The sequence below is a fragment of the Camellia sinensis genome, chromosome 7 (genome assembly GCF_055761805.1).
Source record: "Camellia sinensis isolate YWXY chromosome 7, ASM5576180v1, whole genome shotgun sequence".
Lineage (NCBI taxonomy): Eukaryota > Viridiplantae > Streptophyta > Magnoliopsida > Ericales > Theaceae > Camellia > Camellia sinensis.
Genome location: NC_138967.1, coordinates 44,856,599 through 44,873,853, shown reverse-complemented (window position 1 = coordinate 44,873,853; position 17,255 = coordinate 44,856,599). Strand labels below are relative to the sequence as shown.

Genomic DNA, 17,255 nt, shown 5'->3' with positions numbered 1-17,255 from the left:
GCCGTATGAGTTTCTAAATATTGTTATGTTTATTTTAATTTTTTAAAAACATTTAGACAAATTATAAAAAAAAATAAAAAAATTCAGGGTTTAATCATGTAAAAAAATAAATTTTTAATTTTTTTTCAATTTAAACTATTTATCAATTTTCGTTAAGTAAGTGGATGAAAAAAATAGTATTTCAGTTATTAAACTTAATGCAAATTTATATAAAATGTTCCAAAACATTGTTTTTTGTTGAGTTTAATGACAAAAATGCTATTTTTTTCCTCAGTTTAACTTTCAAAAAGTAAACAAATAGTTTAGATTAAAAACAAATCAAAAGATTACCGTTTAGATTAACAAAATAAAAAATTCAGACTATATTTTGTTATAAAGGTCAAATCCTAGTGTTTTCTCTTTTGGAAAAATTAGTGAAACACCTCTCTCTAACATTTGGTAGTAGGAGAGGTCCAATATATTTTTTCTGTTATAAGATCCCTTAATAATATTATAGGAGAAATTTCAGCTCGTCATTTATGAAATTTCTCTGTAAAGTTGAAATTCCCTGCAATGAAATTTCTTTGTGCCGAAACTTCTCTGTGGAAATGTTGATGGATCCCAACTACTATGAAAATATTGCATGCCCTTTTAAAAAAAAAAATCTTAATATCAAGGACCTTAAGCTTAAAACCACTTTTTTATTATAATTTTCCCAAAATATTTTTAGACGTGCTTTTGTTTATTTTATATTTTAGTCACTTATATATATATATATATATATATTAGATGCACCAAATCTAGATGCACCTAAAAATTAAAATAAATTGACTAAAATATAAAACTAATTTATTAAAAATAGTAAAAAAATTTGAACAAAAATACTGTGCATTTTTGTTAGGAATTTCGTTTGTTTTTAATGATTTTTCATATTTAATTAATTTTTATTTTTATTTTACTTTCTAGATACATCTAATCTCGATATATCTAAAAGTAAAAATATTTGACAACATATGAAAAAAGTTCTATACAGGCAAACGAAAATCTGTCTAAAAATAATTTCTGTAAAATAAAACCAAACAAATAGGATTGGAAATAATACAATGCACATATTTGCATTTCATAAAAATGTTAAGTTTCGACGAAAGGGGAAGCCCGTGTGGTTAGCCTTTTGGTCACTAAGTCTCTTCTTAGGTTTAGGATTGGATAAGCATCCATAAGACCCGCTAAAAGTGAATGGTCCGAACCAATCCACTACATAGTAGATGTTTCAATAGTCCAAACAAACGGATACATATGTTTTTTTTTTAATCCGCCTATATTCGGACGGATGGTAGGTAAGAAGCCACCCGATTCACCAACACTCCTAAGAATATGATGTTATGCTTTTATTCTTTGTGTTAAAAAAAAGGACATTTTACTTAGTAATTATATTTACTATTATCAAATATAAAAGTTGGGTCTTTATTTTTATTATAAAAATAAACAATCAAAATTTTTGAGCAAAATAGTAAAAAATTGGGAAAATCATGGTTCTTATATTGTGTCATTTTGGTTCTTACACTTTCAATTGGCTCAATTTTGATTTTAATTTTAGATTGATTTTGTTTCAATTTAATCTAATTAATAATATCGTTAGTATTGTTTAAGAAAAATTATCACTAAATTGGTTGAGGGTACCTAATTGGGTTGAGTAAGTTTGTAATTTTGTCTTTAAAAATATGCATGTGACACTTATGTGCCTATTTTTCATTAAAAAAAATGTTAAGAGTTTTAATCAATTTGACCAAATTGAGATAGTGAAAATCGAGCCAATTGAAAGTATAGAGACTAAAATGACACAAGAGGCAAAGTACAAGGACTATTATGAACGGAATAAGAAACAAGACTTAAGTCCCAGACGTCTGATCGGTTAACCGGAACAGTGCAATTTTATTTTATTTTATTTTCTGCAATTGCAACCTGTTATTTGAAAAATAAAATCTATATTTTTTTTAGATATTTTTTTAATATAGAAATTTTTTTTTTTGAAGATTTTTTATAAGAATAATTTAACAATCCCATCAATAATCATTTTCAACACTATATCATCAAAACAAACATATTTTCACCTAATCTCCTCACTAACAATTCACACATTAACAATCTTTTCACTAACCATTTTTTCACTAACAATCCCAGCAACCTAATCCGCCAAACAAACGTGACAATAACTCAAAACTCAATTCAAAAATTATTTTCAAAACTCATTACCAAATACATAATTCAAAACTCCACACTATGTTTAAAAATCTACACTCAAATTCTAACCAAACACATAACAAAAAAAAATTAAAAATATTTTTATAAAATAAAATAAAATAAAATATTTACAATAAAACAATAAAAAATATTTAAAATAAAAACAATATATTTAAAATAGAAAATAAATTTTAGTATTTAAAAAAATACAACACAAAAATGTATGAAATATAGTGCACATTAAAATAATAAATAAATAAATATTTAAAATATAAAATATGTATCCCAAAACATAAAAGTAAGAAAATTTTTAACTATTTAAAATAATTAATCCAAAAAATTTTAAAAGACAGCACTCAAATCATCATTCTAAAAATAATTTTAAAAAATAAAATAAAAAATATTTTTTTTGATTTTTTTTAATAATGGAGTTTTGAAAATAATTTTGGTTTGAGTTTTGAGTTGTGTGTGTAGTTATTAATTTTGAAAAATATTTTGAAAATTAATTTCACACTCAAACCAAATGCAGCCATTGATTTTAATTTTATGCTTACACCAAATCATCACTAGTAGCATTTTCCTACCACTCCCTCCCTCAAATTCTCCACCAGTAAGACACCACCACAACACCTCTCCGTCAAATCCTCTCCCACCCCCAATCATAACTCAAATCCACCACTGACGTCCCTCTTACACTTCCCCTTTCCTAAGATCCACCACCTACAACCTTTTCCTACCACCCCTTCCCTCAAATCAACTGTGACAACCCTTCCCACCACCCGTTTCATCAAATCTGCCGCCCTCTGCCTCACTCGCCAACTCCTCTATCACAAATAAATTTATATATATTGATGAACAAAAATGAGTGACTTGACTAGTTCTCTTACATTACAGAGTAAAACATAAAATACTGAAAGAAGTATGTTTGACTTATAAAGTAAAATATGATCCAATTATAGAAATATGCAATATTCAAATACTATTTCATGAATTCCAATGAGTTCATTTTATTTAAAAAAATAAAATTTAATTGTTTTAACTTCTTAAAAAAAATAGAAATTAAAAATAATATACGCATTAATTAAAATAATAAATATTACATTATTTATGTAGTGTGAAATATGTCTTATATTAAAATATTCACATGTCATCTAATATTTATTTTAGAAATATTATTTCTTTTTAGGTATTTTATCAATGAAAATTTGTTTTTTTCCCTGTTAAGTTTTTTAATAATATCTTAACAATTTAGAGATTTTGTTTTTTACCCAAAAACATTTAGGGGTTTTGTTTAATATTATATAGAATTTAAGAATTTTGTTCAATATTGCCAAAATAAGCATGAGTGTTTGTTAATTTATATGCAAAACTTTGGGGAGATGAGTCAATTTTATCATTGAATAGATAAGGTAATTAAGGGATTATATTGGCATTTTAGACCTTATAACATATGGCATCAGTGAATTCCATTAAATGGTTTAATGGAGAATTAATAGTGAGGAATCTTAATAATAATTTCAAAAGTAAGGTAAATTAATGTTATTATTAAAATCACAAGGTAGATACTTGACATTATGCTAAATCTCAGGAGATGCAAGTCTAATTTACCCTTGTTTTTTAATTTTGTCATTATAAGAATATTTAACATTGAAAATTATAGGAAACTTAAGTCTGAATTTACATTTTAATTCATATTTCATAGCAATGAAAACCAAGTTGAGAGAGATGCAAGTTTCCTTCTTGATTAATTGTACATGTGGTCACATTTAAGGCATGAAAATTTCTACAATTATTTCTGACATAAGGTCTTGGAAATTTGCGTGTGGCAGACAGAACATGGCAGGGATAAATGCCGATCATATCCTCGATATTGATAGAAAGCTTGCTGAGTTGACTCCGATACCATCTGAACGTTGCATCTTTAGAGTACATGATGTACTGCGCAACGAAAATAAAAAAGCTTACGAACCACAAGTAGTTGCTATTGGTCCTTATCACCATGGTAAGAGCATCTCCAACGCAAGAGCCAAAAGGGGAGAATTAGGCATTTTGCCTATTGAAGTCGGATTTCGAAGCTCCAACGCACTCTGCATCTGAGGAGGCATTTTGCCAATTCTCGTTTTGGCTCTCCACATGTAGCCAGCATCCATTGCTAGGCAAAGCACTCTTCCCGCCATTGTGTTGGCCTCCACCGCTGCTTGTTCCATCTCTGTTCCAGCCCATTGATGATCACAGGTATGGCTCTCTTTCTCTTTCTATTTCTCCACTTCCCTGTTCTTCCCCATCATCTATCTGCAAAGGAATACATGATTTAGGGCAATCCATTTGCAAAAATTGGGTTTGTGTACTGAAATTGGTGCCCTTGTTCATGGAAATTTAGTTTGTTTTTTTTTTATTTTGTTTAATTTTTTTTTGTTTTATGCTTCCTCAATCTTCGTTTGGTTAAAGTTACAGAGGTAGAAAAGAACTATCATAAATTAGGTTCTCAAAATATTATCATATTAGGACTTGTCTTTGTTCATGGAAACTTGATTTTATTCTTTTGTAGGACTTTTTTTATGTGTTTTTTTGTTTTTCACTTCTATTGTCTTTCCTTGGCAAATTTTTTGTTTTATGCTTCCTTGATCTTCGTTTGGTTAGGTGGATGAGGTAGATTTTTGAAATGCACTCAAGTTGTTCGAAGAAAAGACAGACTAGAATTTGGGATGCATCAGTTGAATTATGAACCCATGTGATGCATGAGTTGAATTGTGAACGAAATTATTTCTTGAAAAAATTAAACACTTTTCTACATATGAAGGTAAGAAATTAGTTTTAGTAGATTGTAAAATTTGGAATTATAAATTAATGAACAATTAGAACATTTTAATTTGTTAATGCATCACAATTTGTTAGTGCATCACATTTGTTAGTGCATCACATTTTAATTTTAGAACTGTGAATCAGATTAGAACTGTGAATCATAATTGTGAAACTAAGATACACAAAGGATTATCTAAACAAAGCTACAAGCATATCTAACCCATCCATTATCACTTGACATTATTTGTTCTTTCTTTCCACATGGTATCCACTTATTGAAAAAAATAAGATTATTTGGATTTGGATTTGGATTTGGATTTGGATTTGAGGAGTGATATGTAAAAGGTGAAAAAAAAAAAGAAAAAGAAAAAAAAAGAAGCTCGTATTCAAAATTTGGTAAGTCATTTTTTAGAGTAAAATTTTACTTTGATACAGAGTAAAATTTTACTTTAGTTTCAGAGTAAAATTTTACTTTCATACAGAGTAAAATTTTACTTTCATACAGAGTAAAATTTTACTTTAGTTTTAGAGTGTAAAATTTTACTTTCATACAGAGTAAAATTTTACTTTCATACAGAGTAAAATTTTACTTTAGTTTCAGAGTGTAAAATTTTACTTTCATACAGAGTAAAAGTAAAATTTTACTTTCAATACCATGTTAGATTAAAGCACCAGGAGCCAATTCTGTTTATTATGTTTGCCAACTTAGATACAAAATTTTGGACGGAGATGCTCTTATATTTCTCTCTGTGGTTCCTTTTTTTTTTTCCTCTCCACAAATTCATCCTCAAATTTATTATCCAAACAGAACCTAAAAACAAACCAACTTAGGATTTCACTTTATTTACCTTTCACATGAACAATAAAATAAAACAAAGCAAATATCTGTGTCAAATCATAATTGAAACGTGGTCATACTCCATGACTGGCACCGATGCTCTTAGCTTTCTCCAAAATCCCGATTGAAACCACCTTGTTCTATTCTTGAACAGAGTTCACAAACTCAGAATCTGTCATTAAAAAATTTCAGCACAACTTGCAAGTAGAAATATATACCTATTAATACAGACCTTAAACCTCCAATAATCATCAATCAATATTTCAAATACAAAATCACTTCATTCTTATGTATGGGATCTCATATATTATGTGGAAGTATTACTTAAACTGTATTATGTCAAAAATGTTAAAACTATTCAAAACAGATTTCAGAGATTTCAAAGTGTATCAGTATAGATGTTTATATATATATATATATATATCAGTATAGATGCAAGTACATTGGTGTGCTTCATAGGATAGCATGTTTGAAGAAATTATAGTTTGTCTATGTTTTATAATTGTGAATCAGATTAGTTCCCATGCATTAGGGAAATTTTAGATGGGATCAAATTACTTTCTATGCATTATGAATCAGATTTGTTCCATCTGTAAATCAGGAAACTTTTAAATTACTTTCAAAGATGTCCAATTATGTTCCATGAATTGATACTTTTTTTTTATTATTTTCTTTTTGTGTGGTATGAACAATTGTGATTTAGATGGAATATCAAGGAAATGCGTATTTTAGCAACCTAATGAATGAGTTTGACGTTGACCATGATTTTACCACTGAATCTCCTCAACAAGAGAGTCAATCTTTATCATTCTCTCCTGAAATTATTACTCAAACTACAAAGATATCACAACGCAAAGGGAATTTCACCGAAGAGGAAGACATGATGCTCATATCTTCATGGCTTAATATTAGCTTAGATCCAATTAGAGGAAATGAGCAAAAGTCAAAGGCATATTGGTTAAGAGTGTGGGAGAACTACAACATGTACAAAACCTTCGATTCTGAAAGAACTCAAACTTCTCTAATGAACCGGTGGTCGACGATTCAACTTGCCACAAATAAATTTTGTGGATGTTTTGCTCAAGTTGAACGGTTAAATCGAAGTGGTTCGACTGAAAAAGACAAGGTATTACTACAATTTAATTTTGTACCTATAATGAATATATATTATTCATTGCGTGATAGTGATTATTCTTTAATCTATTTTTCAGATTCAGGATGCGAAAAAATTGTACAAAGACTTGTATCACTCGAACTTTCCCTTTGAGCATTGTTGGAATGAATTGAGATCCCAACCAAACTGGATGGAAGATACAACAACAAAGAAGCAAAAAAGCACAAAAAATGCATCTCCGGCAACGTCAACCCCTTGTACACCAGATTCAGTGAACTTAGAGAACAATGATAACTATGATGTTGTGGAAAGACCAATAGGAAGGAAGGCCGCAAAGAAAAACAAAGCTAAAGATCTTGGAAATAATGTTACAGAGTCGCCTTTTGTGAAGCTCTTAGAAGAGATAAAGGTAAAGAATGACATAACAAATGAGAAGAAAATAGAGATATTTGAAAAATCTTATCTTCAAGAGGAACGGAGGATTGAAAATGAGGAAAAGAGAGAGGAACGAAGGCTTGCATTGGAGGAAAGGAGAGAGGAAGAGAGAATCATGTCAATGGATACGAGCATTATGCCTCCATTGCAAGCACAATATATTCGCCAACGTCAGATGCAAATCCTTGAAAAAGGGAATTAATTGTTTTTATTTAGCTTTGAAGCTATGTTTTTATTTAATTTAAGTTTGACTGGATTTTATTTTTGGGTTTGCTGGCACATATGTTTTTGATATTCAGAATTTTAGTGCTTTGACTTAGATTTAGAGTTGGGTTTGTTTCAAATTTTGCTGGTTGAAATATGAAATGGAGACAGTGCTTTGAAATGGAGACAATGCTTTGAAATATGAAATGGAGACAGTGCTTTGAATTTTGCTGGTTTGAATTCTTGTTGGATTTTAGTGCTTTGACTTGGATTTAGTGCTATTTACATTTAGTGCTATTTATATTTTGCTCTTTAAACCACTCACTAAATCTTGGAATGAATTCTGCTGGTTTCAAAATTAATGAGAGTGAAGAAAGATTATGAATTCTCCATATTCTCCATATTAGGGATTTATTGATAGAAAAAATTTATTCTAAGTATCACTAAAGATCATAAATTAAAAACAAATCACTACTGATATATTATTGAAAGCACATAAAGTAGTACAAATATTTTTGAAAACACACTCATTAAAGCATATAAGCTAGTACATAAATCAATAAGAACCAACTAGTATTTCTCACGAAGAGTCTCCATGTAGTGTCCACAAGTGTTCAACCAAGTCCTGTTTGAGTTTGGAGTGAGTTCCTCTATCTCTGATGCGATGATGATTTTGAATGAATTCAAAAAGTTCTGGTGTACGCTCATGAGACATTGGTGGAAGACTTTCACTAATTGTATCATAATTAAAGTCTAATCCATTGACATCCCTCTCATCTTCAACAATCATGTTATGCATTATTATGCATGCCATCATAATATCTTCCATTATTTCCGTTTTCCAAAAACGTGCAGGTCCTCGCACAATCGCGAAACGTGCTTGGAGCACACCAAATGCTCGCTCAACATCCTTTCTTGCCGATTCTTGAGCTTTTGCAAAATATATTTGCTTATTCCCTTGTGGAGATGAGATTGTTTTGACAAATGTTGCCCATTGCGGATATATACCATCGGCAAGATAGTATCCCATTGTATAATCATTTCCATTGATTGAGTAATTGACTAGAGGAGCACGACCTTGAGTAAGGAGTGAAAATATAGAAGAGCGATCTAATACATTGATGTCGTTATGAGATCCGGGCATCCCAAAAAAGGCATGCCATATCCATAAATCTTGAGAAGCCACGACCTCTAAAATAATAGTTGGTTCATGGATGTGACCAGAATACATACCTTTCCGTGCAGTAGGACAATTTTTCCACTTCCAATGCATACAATCAATGCTCCCTAACATACCAGGAAACCCGCAATTGCTTCCCATCACTAATAATCTTGAAATATCATCGTTGTTAGGGCTCCTCAAGTACGTCTCAGAAAACATTGCAACCACCGCCTTAACAAAGTGTTTTAGACTCTCTATGGCGGTGCTTTCACCAATTCTCACATAATCATCCACCGAATCTGCTGCGACTCCACAAGCGAGCATCCTCATAGCAGCTGTCATTTTTTGAAGGGAAGACAAACCAATGATTCCAACAGCATCTGTTTTCTGGACAAAATATGGATCGTATGCTTCCACTGTAGATAGAATATGAAGAAAGAGAGATCGATTCATCCGGAATCTCCTCCTGAATAAATGGGCAGGATATATAGCTGTTTCTGAGAAGTAGTCTCGATAAAGTCTCTCATGGCCTTGAACTCGATCGCGATAAATAACTGCATGGCCTTCAATGGAACCACTACGTCTTCTCGAACATCTTTCTCTATTGAGTCGCTCTTCTTCCATTGCAGCTATCATTATTAACTGCAATTCATCATCACCGTCAAAGTCGTTAAGAATCATTTTCATGGTATTGCGAGCCATGATAATTAAAAAATGAATGAAGTTGAGAAATATAGTTCAAATTGGTAAAAATGAAAGAGCAAATCTTTTTTATAAACAAAAATATATGACCGTTAGGAATATGTCCGTTACAGAATATTACCGTTAGAGAATATTACCGTTTGAAAATATGACCGTTGAGAGAATATTACCGTTTGAAAATATGACCGTTGAGAGAATATTACCGTTTGAAAATATGACCGTTGAGAGAATATTACCATTTGAAAATATGACTGTTGAGATAATATGATTGTTTGAAAATATTTTTTTTATAAATAATTTAATTATATATATTAAATAAATAAATATTTGCAACTGCCACGTCAATATATACATCATGTTATAAAAAGATTATTCATTTATTTATTTATTAATGTTTATTATAGTTTTCTTTTAAAAATTAGTTAAGTTAGTTTGACTGGTTAGCTAAAATAAAGAGTATGGTTGGAGTGTACACTAGCTAAACTAGTTAGGCAAAATAAAGAAGGTAGTTTTTTGTGTACTTTGAAGAGGCATTTTAAAGAGCATGGTTGGAGATGCTCTAAGGATAATCTACAACTAATGGAAGAGCACAAATTACGCTACTTGAAACAGCTTCTTAACCGAAGAAATGAAACCAGTGCGGAAAGATACATAATGCACTACAAGAAATTAAGGTTTTAAAGACAAATTTTTAGGGACAAAAATAATTTGTTTTTAAAAATTATACTTTTAAGGACAAAATGAAAGAATTTATTAAAAAATATATTTAATCATGTTATTAAATTTTCTAGACAAATTTATTTGGTTGTAAAAGGATCAATCACTTTTCTCTACAATTTTAATTGGTCCCTAATTAACCCAAATCATATATTATTATATTTTATATATTAATTTTTGATCTCAAAGTCGGGACTATCAAAAACAAAAACAAAAAAAAGTTTCATCACTCCGTTGCCACCTCCGATTTCGATTCTCGTTCTTCCCCCCCTCTCTCTCTCTCTCTCTCTCTCTCTCTCTCTCAATTTCTTTCCATATATCTCTTCTCTATTGATTCATATATCTCTTATCTACGGATTCGATATCTGGATTGCTCCGTTGTCGCCTCCGATTTCCCGATTAAATAGATGAATCTGGATTCGATTCTCCGATTTCCCGGCGAATCTTCTGTAGCGATTCCGATCAGGTATCATATATTATCAACTTATTTGATGATCGACTATCATATATATGAATCGCCTATATTTAATATGTTTGACGTTGCAGCAGCTTCTTGGATGCTTTTAACATTCTGAGATTTGTTGGAATTGAAGTGAATGGAGATCTCCCTATTTCAATGCATGATATATGGATGTAAAATTTGAAGTCAATTGTTTATAATTGTTATGTCAGTATGGATACGTTTTTGTTTTTCATCTTTTTATTTATTTATTTATTTTCTTATTTTTAGAACTAATATAGATACGTGGATGTAGCAATCTACATTTGCTACATTACAGACCATTGAAATCTCTTATTTCATTCATGTAATGATGAGGATCATATCCAATCCAGGCTTCAGTCCATCATAGATCATCCAACTGATGCTCTGTTAATGTGAAGCCATGATGGAGTGAGGGGAACAATTTCACATTCAGAGAGCAAATGGAATTATGAGTGGTTGAATGTAGTACCTATAATCTATTAACCTCTAGAATTCAAAACAATACCGGACCACATTTGCCTACCAACATGCACATAAACTTATCTCCTTGTTACTATGTCTAATCAGTAACTTCAAATCTTCATTTATACGTTAATCTGTTCTTCATATTGTCATTTTAGATTTTTCTTGATATCTTCAAATTTAGCAAACAAAATAAACCTATAGAAAATATTCCTACGTATTACCGTCAAAAAAATGAAATAAATTTGGCTTTGGCTGATTTGGTTTCTTATTTTTAGAACTACTTGTTTTCATACATAACAAAACGATTGGATCTTTTGTCATTTGCAGAGAATGTGGATGGAGGTTCAGTGATAATACTCCTGCATACTTAGACCCTTGTGTTGTTTGTTTGGAAAGAAAGTGCACTGTAGCTGCTCAAGGTACATTCCTTTCCAAACTTGCAAACTAGCACCATAAGGATTCTAATCAATTTTTTTGAGTAATTTTTTTTTCAAAAAATATGTTTGGATTCTTCCTAAACGTTAACATGTGAAAATGATGCAGTTCAATGCCATCTAAATGTTAACATGTGACAGTATGTATCTTGATGCTTTAATTTACATTAAGCAGCAAACTTGGGTATGGATTTTAGCTGCTTGTTTATCATGTATTGCTTTCCTGTGATTGTATTCTCATGACCTACTTTGAACCTATATTAACTGCTGTATTGATTTTTTCCTAAGAGATGAATCCATGAAAATCAAATATATGTTCTTGATAATAATGTTCTTTAAAATTGTCAATAAATAGTTGAAACTTCAACTAGAAAAGAATAATAAAATAGTTGAGTAGCTGCCTAATTACAGACTGGCAGAAGAGTTCATTGATTCTTGGGATTCTGTTGGATTAGTATCTGCTTGATATTACATACTGCTGATGAAAATAATGGCCAAAAGTTATGTGCAACAAACCTTCAAAGAAGAAAAGCCTAACATGTGAAAAGTGAAAACAGCTTTGCTCAAATAATAAACTAATATCTCAAATAACAACTTTGCTCAAATAATAAACTAATATCTTTGCTCAAATAATAAACTAATATCTTGAATAATAAACTAATAAACTAATTTCTTGAACAACTTTGCTCAGATATTAGTTTTCAACTTTGCTCAAATAACAAACTTTTCTTGAATGTTCTCACTAAATTATGTGAATGTTCTCTTGAATCAACGAGATATTAGTTTTTGTGTGAGTGTGTGAACTAAATATAATTTTTCTAAATTTCTACACATTTTGAGTATTGTGAATTATTGCAAGTTGCAACCATATGTGCATTGTACAATGTAGACCTAATAATTCTAGAAAGACAATGTCATTCTTTGCTTTTGTTTTCTATATCTATTCCTCCTCTAAACCATTCGCTCTGTGTGTGTGTGTGTGTGTGTGTGTGTGTGTGCGCATTGGTAATTCATTTGCTGAGCTATTTCTGGCATCAAATAATAAACTAATCCGTAATTTAGAACAGTAGAACCAAACTTTGATTTTCTTTGCCTTGATTTTCAAATGCTATATATATCTATCATTGGCCAACATATATATTGGCTATGGTTTTAAATAAGAGTATCGGGATATATATCAATATTGGCGATCACGAGTTATCAATATATATGTATATCACGAGTCACGGGATATACATATATATTGCCTATGGCTTCTCTCCTTGTTTCAGGTTGTGATCACAAGTTACCAGAAAACTCTAAATTGACAATATGAAGAACAGATTAACATATAAATGAAGATTTAAAGTTATGATTAGACAGAGTAACAAGGAGATAGGCTGTGTATGAAGAATTTGTAGAATCCCTATATTGATGCTTAATCTGATGTTTCTTTCGCTTTGATGATATGGTCTGATCTATGATGTCTCTGTCTTTTGTGTTTTCCCACCTTCAAGTTGTAATTTTTTCTGTTTGGTGGGTCTATAGGTATGTGAGCATCCTTGGTAATAAGAGAGTTGAACTCTTTGATATGGAAGCAGGTGCTAGTGATCCTACAGCAGATGATAATGTTCAAATGGAGTTAGGTGAGATCAGGACCCTCTTCATGTCTGCATCTGAACAATTTGTTGAGCATGATGTATTATTTTGAAAATAAAAGTTGTTTATGTGCTCTATGCTTCTCGTGTTTGTTGTTATTGAATGCCCCCAATATGATTCGTGGCTTATTTGTTTTTGTTGTTAATTTGTTTTCTGCAATTAGTAATTCTTAGGCCCTAAGTTCTATGATTAGCAGCTTGGACTTTTTCTGCTATTAAGAACTTCTTGGTGGTAGAATTGTCACGCCCCACTTTTTATTACTCAAAGTATTACCAATTTCATTTACTTAATTCCATTTCAGAGATAACATGCGGAAATAAACTCGTATATTCAACTTGTAGAAGTGAATAACATTGTTCTCATTCGTATGCAAGTAAATACAACATGAGTACACTAAATAAATTGCCCTTGGGCTTACATCATTAAAAGTCAAGAAGAAGGGTATAACCCTTTTTACATAAATGGCATTCCGCCAACACAAAAGAGGCCCCGTGGCCAACAAATACGAAGATTCAACAACGTGGGATGAACATATAGTCCAGTAGGGATCTCAACATGATCTCCAACAATAACAACTTACAGATAGCTATGATCATGAATGCTCAATGTCATACTAGAATAGTAATGTGGCAGTTTATACAAAACATACATAAGTATGAACTTTTCTCGAAAATAGCCATTTCATTCTACGCTATAAGCGGTTCATCTTTATTTCCTTTTCATTACCCATTTTTTTCACAAACTTTCATGACAATAACAGTTCTAGAAAACAATTTCACCAAGCCCATTACTCTTCCCCCATTTTCCATACTTACAACAAAATGACCTTTTTTGAAAACATGTTCACAAATACCCCATTTTCCTTCACACTTTCCAAAATCTCAAAATGGCATTTTGGTTTGTTCCCAATACATTCATATCAATACATGCATGCCTTAAATAAAAGGGAAATAACAAATCATCAACATGTATATAATCCACAAATGAGGCAGCTCGGCCTTTCAAAACTGTAACCATCGCAACCCATAACATACTTAGATACACTGACGATAACAATTAAAACTCTGCTCTACCGGCTATATGCACAGTAAGCTAAGGATACGCCAAGCGATAAACGAGATAATAACTCATTTTAAACATTTCATACCTCATAATAGATACACATTTTAGTATTGTATCAATCTCAGATAAAAACACTTCCATACTTCACAAATGATACACATTTTAGTGTTGTATTAATAACATGTAAAAACACTTCCACTATCAATAAGCACACATATAGTGGTGCTAATGGAGTCCATCCCCTATCTCCTCCCAAACAAAATCCGGTTTAGAGGTCCATCCCCTATCTTCCCCTAAACCGTTGAGTAACCAAAAACACTTCTATACTTCACAAATGATACACATTTTAGTGCTGTATCAATATCAAACAAAAACACTTCTAATATCAATAAGCACACATATAGTGGTGCTAATGGAGTCCATCCCCTATCTCCTTCCACACAATACAATGTATATAAACAATTTTCATATACACATTCCTCAATACAACAAAGCATAAATAACAAGTGTAATACATACACATAAACTATTCAATAATGTTTACCCAACACAAGTGTAACGCATGCATCACAATTCAACACAACAATGTCATCCTCCACCGATGACCAAGGACAAAACCTCTAGATGCATGTATTCAGTACACCTAATAAAAGAGACTCAACTCTCAAGCAATCCTTAAACCCAACAACGACACTAGTACGATAGGTAAAGATAAAACCCCCAAATGTGTGTATTCAACACTCATGATACAATAGTTAAATTCTCAAATTTATTTTCTGAGACTCACATAGAGTTAACATTTCATTTACCATTTTCAAGATCAACTTTCATAATTTTTCAAGTCAACATGTTCCATCACTTATTCCAAAAACACTTTTCCCTTTTTACAAAACCAATTACATTCTCTTCATTTTACAAAATCAATTCCATGGATAATAAGCCATAACCCAAATTGATTCAATACGTTCATTTCAAAATAACTCCAATACCATGATTAATCCTTTAACTGTTAACACCTTCTACACAACTCATATTAACAATAGAAATTTACCAACATTGTTCAACCACAAACCCTTTTTATTTTACCAAATCAAAATATAATTTAGGGCTTTCTCTTCTTTCAATAATAACAATGCTCATTTTATTTTCTAATTAGACCAAACCACAGTCAATGATAACAAAACCATTCTCAAACAACCAACCCTAGGTTCCCCTCATGATTTTCAAACAAATCCAACACGGATATGATTTTCATGCAATACAAAATTACCACATGTCTATCTATAGACGGAGTATTGAAAAAGAACAAAGAAATCCCTACCTCAAATGGAGAAGATGAAGGCCAAAAACCAAAGTGCTCCAAATTGCCAAACTTTCAGATTAAAATGAAGATCAAGGGAAGCTCCACACTCAATACAAAGGAACTAGGGTACAAGATCACTAGAACTAGATGTATTTATAGAGAGAAGATGTAGTCTAGAGAGAGAAACTCTCAAGTTATTCATTCAATGAACTTCATTAAATTGATTAATGTATCTCATACATTCATGATACATAATACATCTTCTATATTAATGAATTCATTAGATAGATTAATGTATCTTACATATTCATAATAGAAACATAATGCATCTCTAAGATTCATTCATAATAAATCCATCACATTCAATGTATTAGCATTAGTCTTCTATACATTGTATAAATAGGTATCAATGATTAGTCACCATCTAATTGATGTACATATATCTTACTAATGAGATGAATCTAGTATAATCATGCATAATCTTTGAAAAGTTGTCATATATTACAATTAAACAATGAAGGTAAAAATCGGGATCGCTATAAGAATCCTATTATATTTCTGTTGGAATTGAAATCTGCCTTCACCTTTTTCTGTAGCTAGTAGAAAATGAATGTAATGATGTTAATGGGTATGAATTATGATTGTTGCATATGGAATGAGTACAGAAACGAAGTCATTGGATAATTTTTAATTGGTAATCTATTTGAGAGTTTGGCCTATTCTATGCAGGTTCTGAAAGCTTGTGTCAATTTGAAGCTTGAGAGCTCTCTGTTAGATTTTGAATGCCATTTTAACGAAGCCATTGAGAAGAAGATGCGATGATTTGAGTTGTTTTGTTATGTAGGTAGATATAATTCTAATTACAATCTGTTCAGAGAATAGTTGAATGCTACAAACAATGCTTATGGCACTAGCCTTATAAATTGGAAATGATACTTTTGAAATCTCTGTCAATTTATGTTAGACAATCAAGATATTACATACTAATGAATCAAAGCATGGTATTTGTTTGTTATTGAAATATCTTTTGATAAAGCCTCTTTGAATGTGATGAGCATTTTTTTTTTCCGTGTAGTTGAATTTTAATTTGGAGATGAACAGATGATCTAGTGATATGTTTGATATTTTTTTGTTTGGTTGTTGGGAAATCAAGCAAGGAATATAGGTTGTTGTTCAAACTAGTATTTTTAGATTAATTGTTACAAAATCAAAAATCCAAAAAAAAAAAAAAAAATTATCAAACTTTTAGAGACTAATTTTAGTTGTCTCAAAAAAATTACCTTTACATACTACTTTCATTTGTCCCAAAAACTAAAACTTTTAGAGACCACTTTCATTTGTCTCCAAAACTAAACTTTTAGGGACTAATTTCTATTGTCTCAAAAATTAATTTTATTTGTCTTAAAAATAAATTTTGTTGTCCTCATAATAATTAGATTTTTAGAGACAAATTTTGGTTGTCTCAAAATCAAAACTTTTCGCAACCACATATTTTTGTCTCTAAAAGTCTATTTATAGTGACAAATGCAAAATTTTGTCTCTAAAAGTCATTTTTTGACTTTTCTGGACGGACCATTTGGGACAAACTTTGCGACGGAGGAAATTGGTTGGCTAAAGTTTTTCCCAACAAATATTACACTTTCAGGGACGGAATAAATTTGTCCCTAAAAAGCTA

General features: G+C 30.8%; 2 protein-coding genes across 2 annotated transcripts; one reads left to right on the top strand and one right to left on the bottom strand.

Moving 5' to 3' along the window:
• Nucleotides 1-6,581: 6,581 nt before the first annotated feature.
• Nucleotides 6,582-7,728, top strand: LOC114271190 (glutathione S-transferase T3-like). The gene is made up of 2 exons (XM_082877048.1): nt 6,582-6,986; nt 7,072-7,728. Exons 1-2 carry the CDS (start codon nt 6,600-6,602, stop codon nt 7,609-7,611), a joined length of 927 nt encoding a protein of 308 aa, XP_082733174.1. The 5' UTR covers nt 6,582-6,599; the 3' UTR covers nt 7,612-7,728.
• A 465-nt stretch (nt 7,729-8,193) lies between these two features.
• Nucleotides 8,194-9,477, bottom strand: LOC145795766 (uncharacterized). The gene has a single exon (XM_082880662.1). It carries the CDS (start codon nt 9,475-9,477, stop codon nt 8,194-8,196), a length of 1,284 nt encoding a protein of 427 aa, XP_082736788.1.
• Between the last annotated feature and the right edge of the window lie 7,778 nt (nt 9,478-17,255).

Excerpts from the sequence above, each read along its gene's own strand:
- LOC114271190 (XM_082877048.1), top strand. The coding sequence starts at position 6,600 with ATGAATGAGTTTGACGTTGACCATGATTTTACCACTGAATCTCCTCAA. Across the intron at positions 6,987-7,071 it reads GTTCGACTGAAAAAGACAAG|ATTCAGGATGCGAAAAAATT; the intron begins GTATTACTACAA and ends TCTATTTTTCAG.
- LOC145795766 (XM_082880662.1), bottom strand. The coding sequence starts at position 9,477 with ATGGCTCGCAATACCATGAAAATGATTCTTAACGACTTTGACGGTGAT.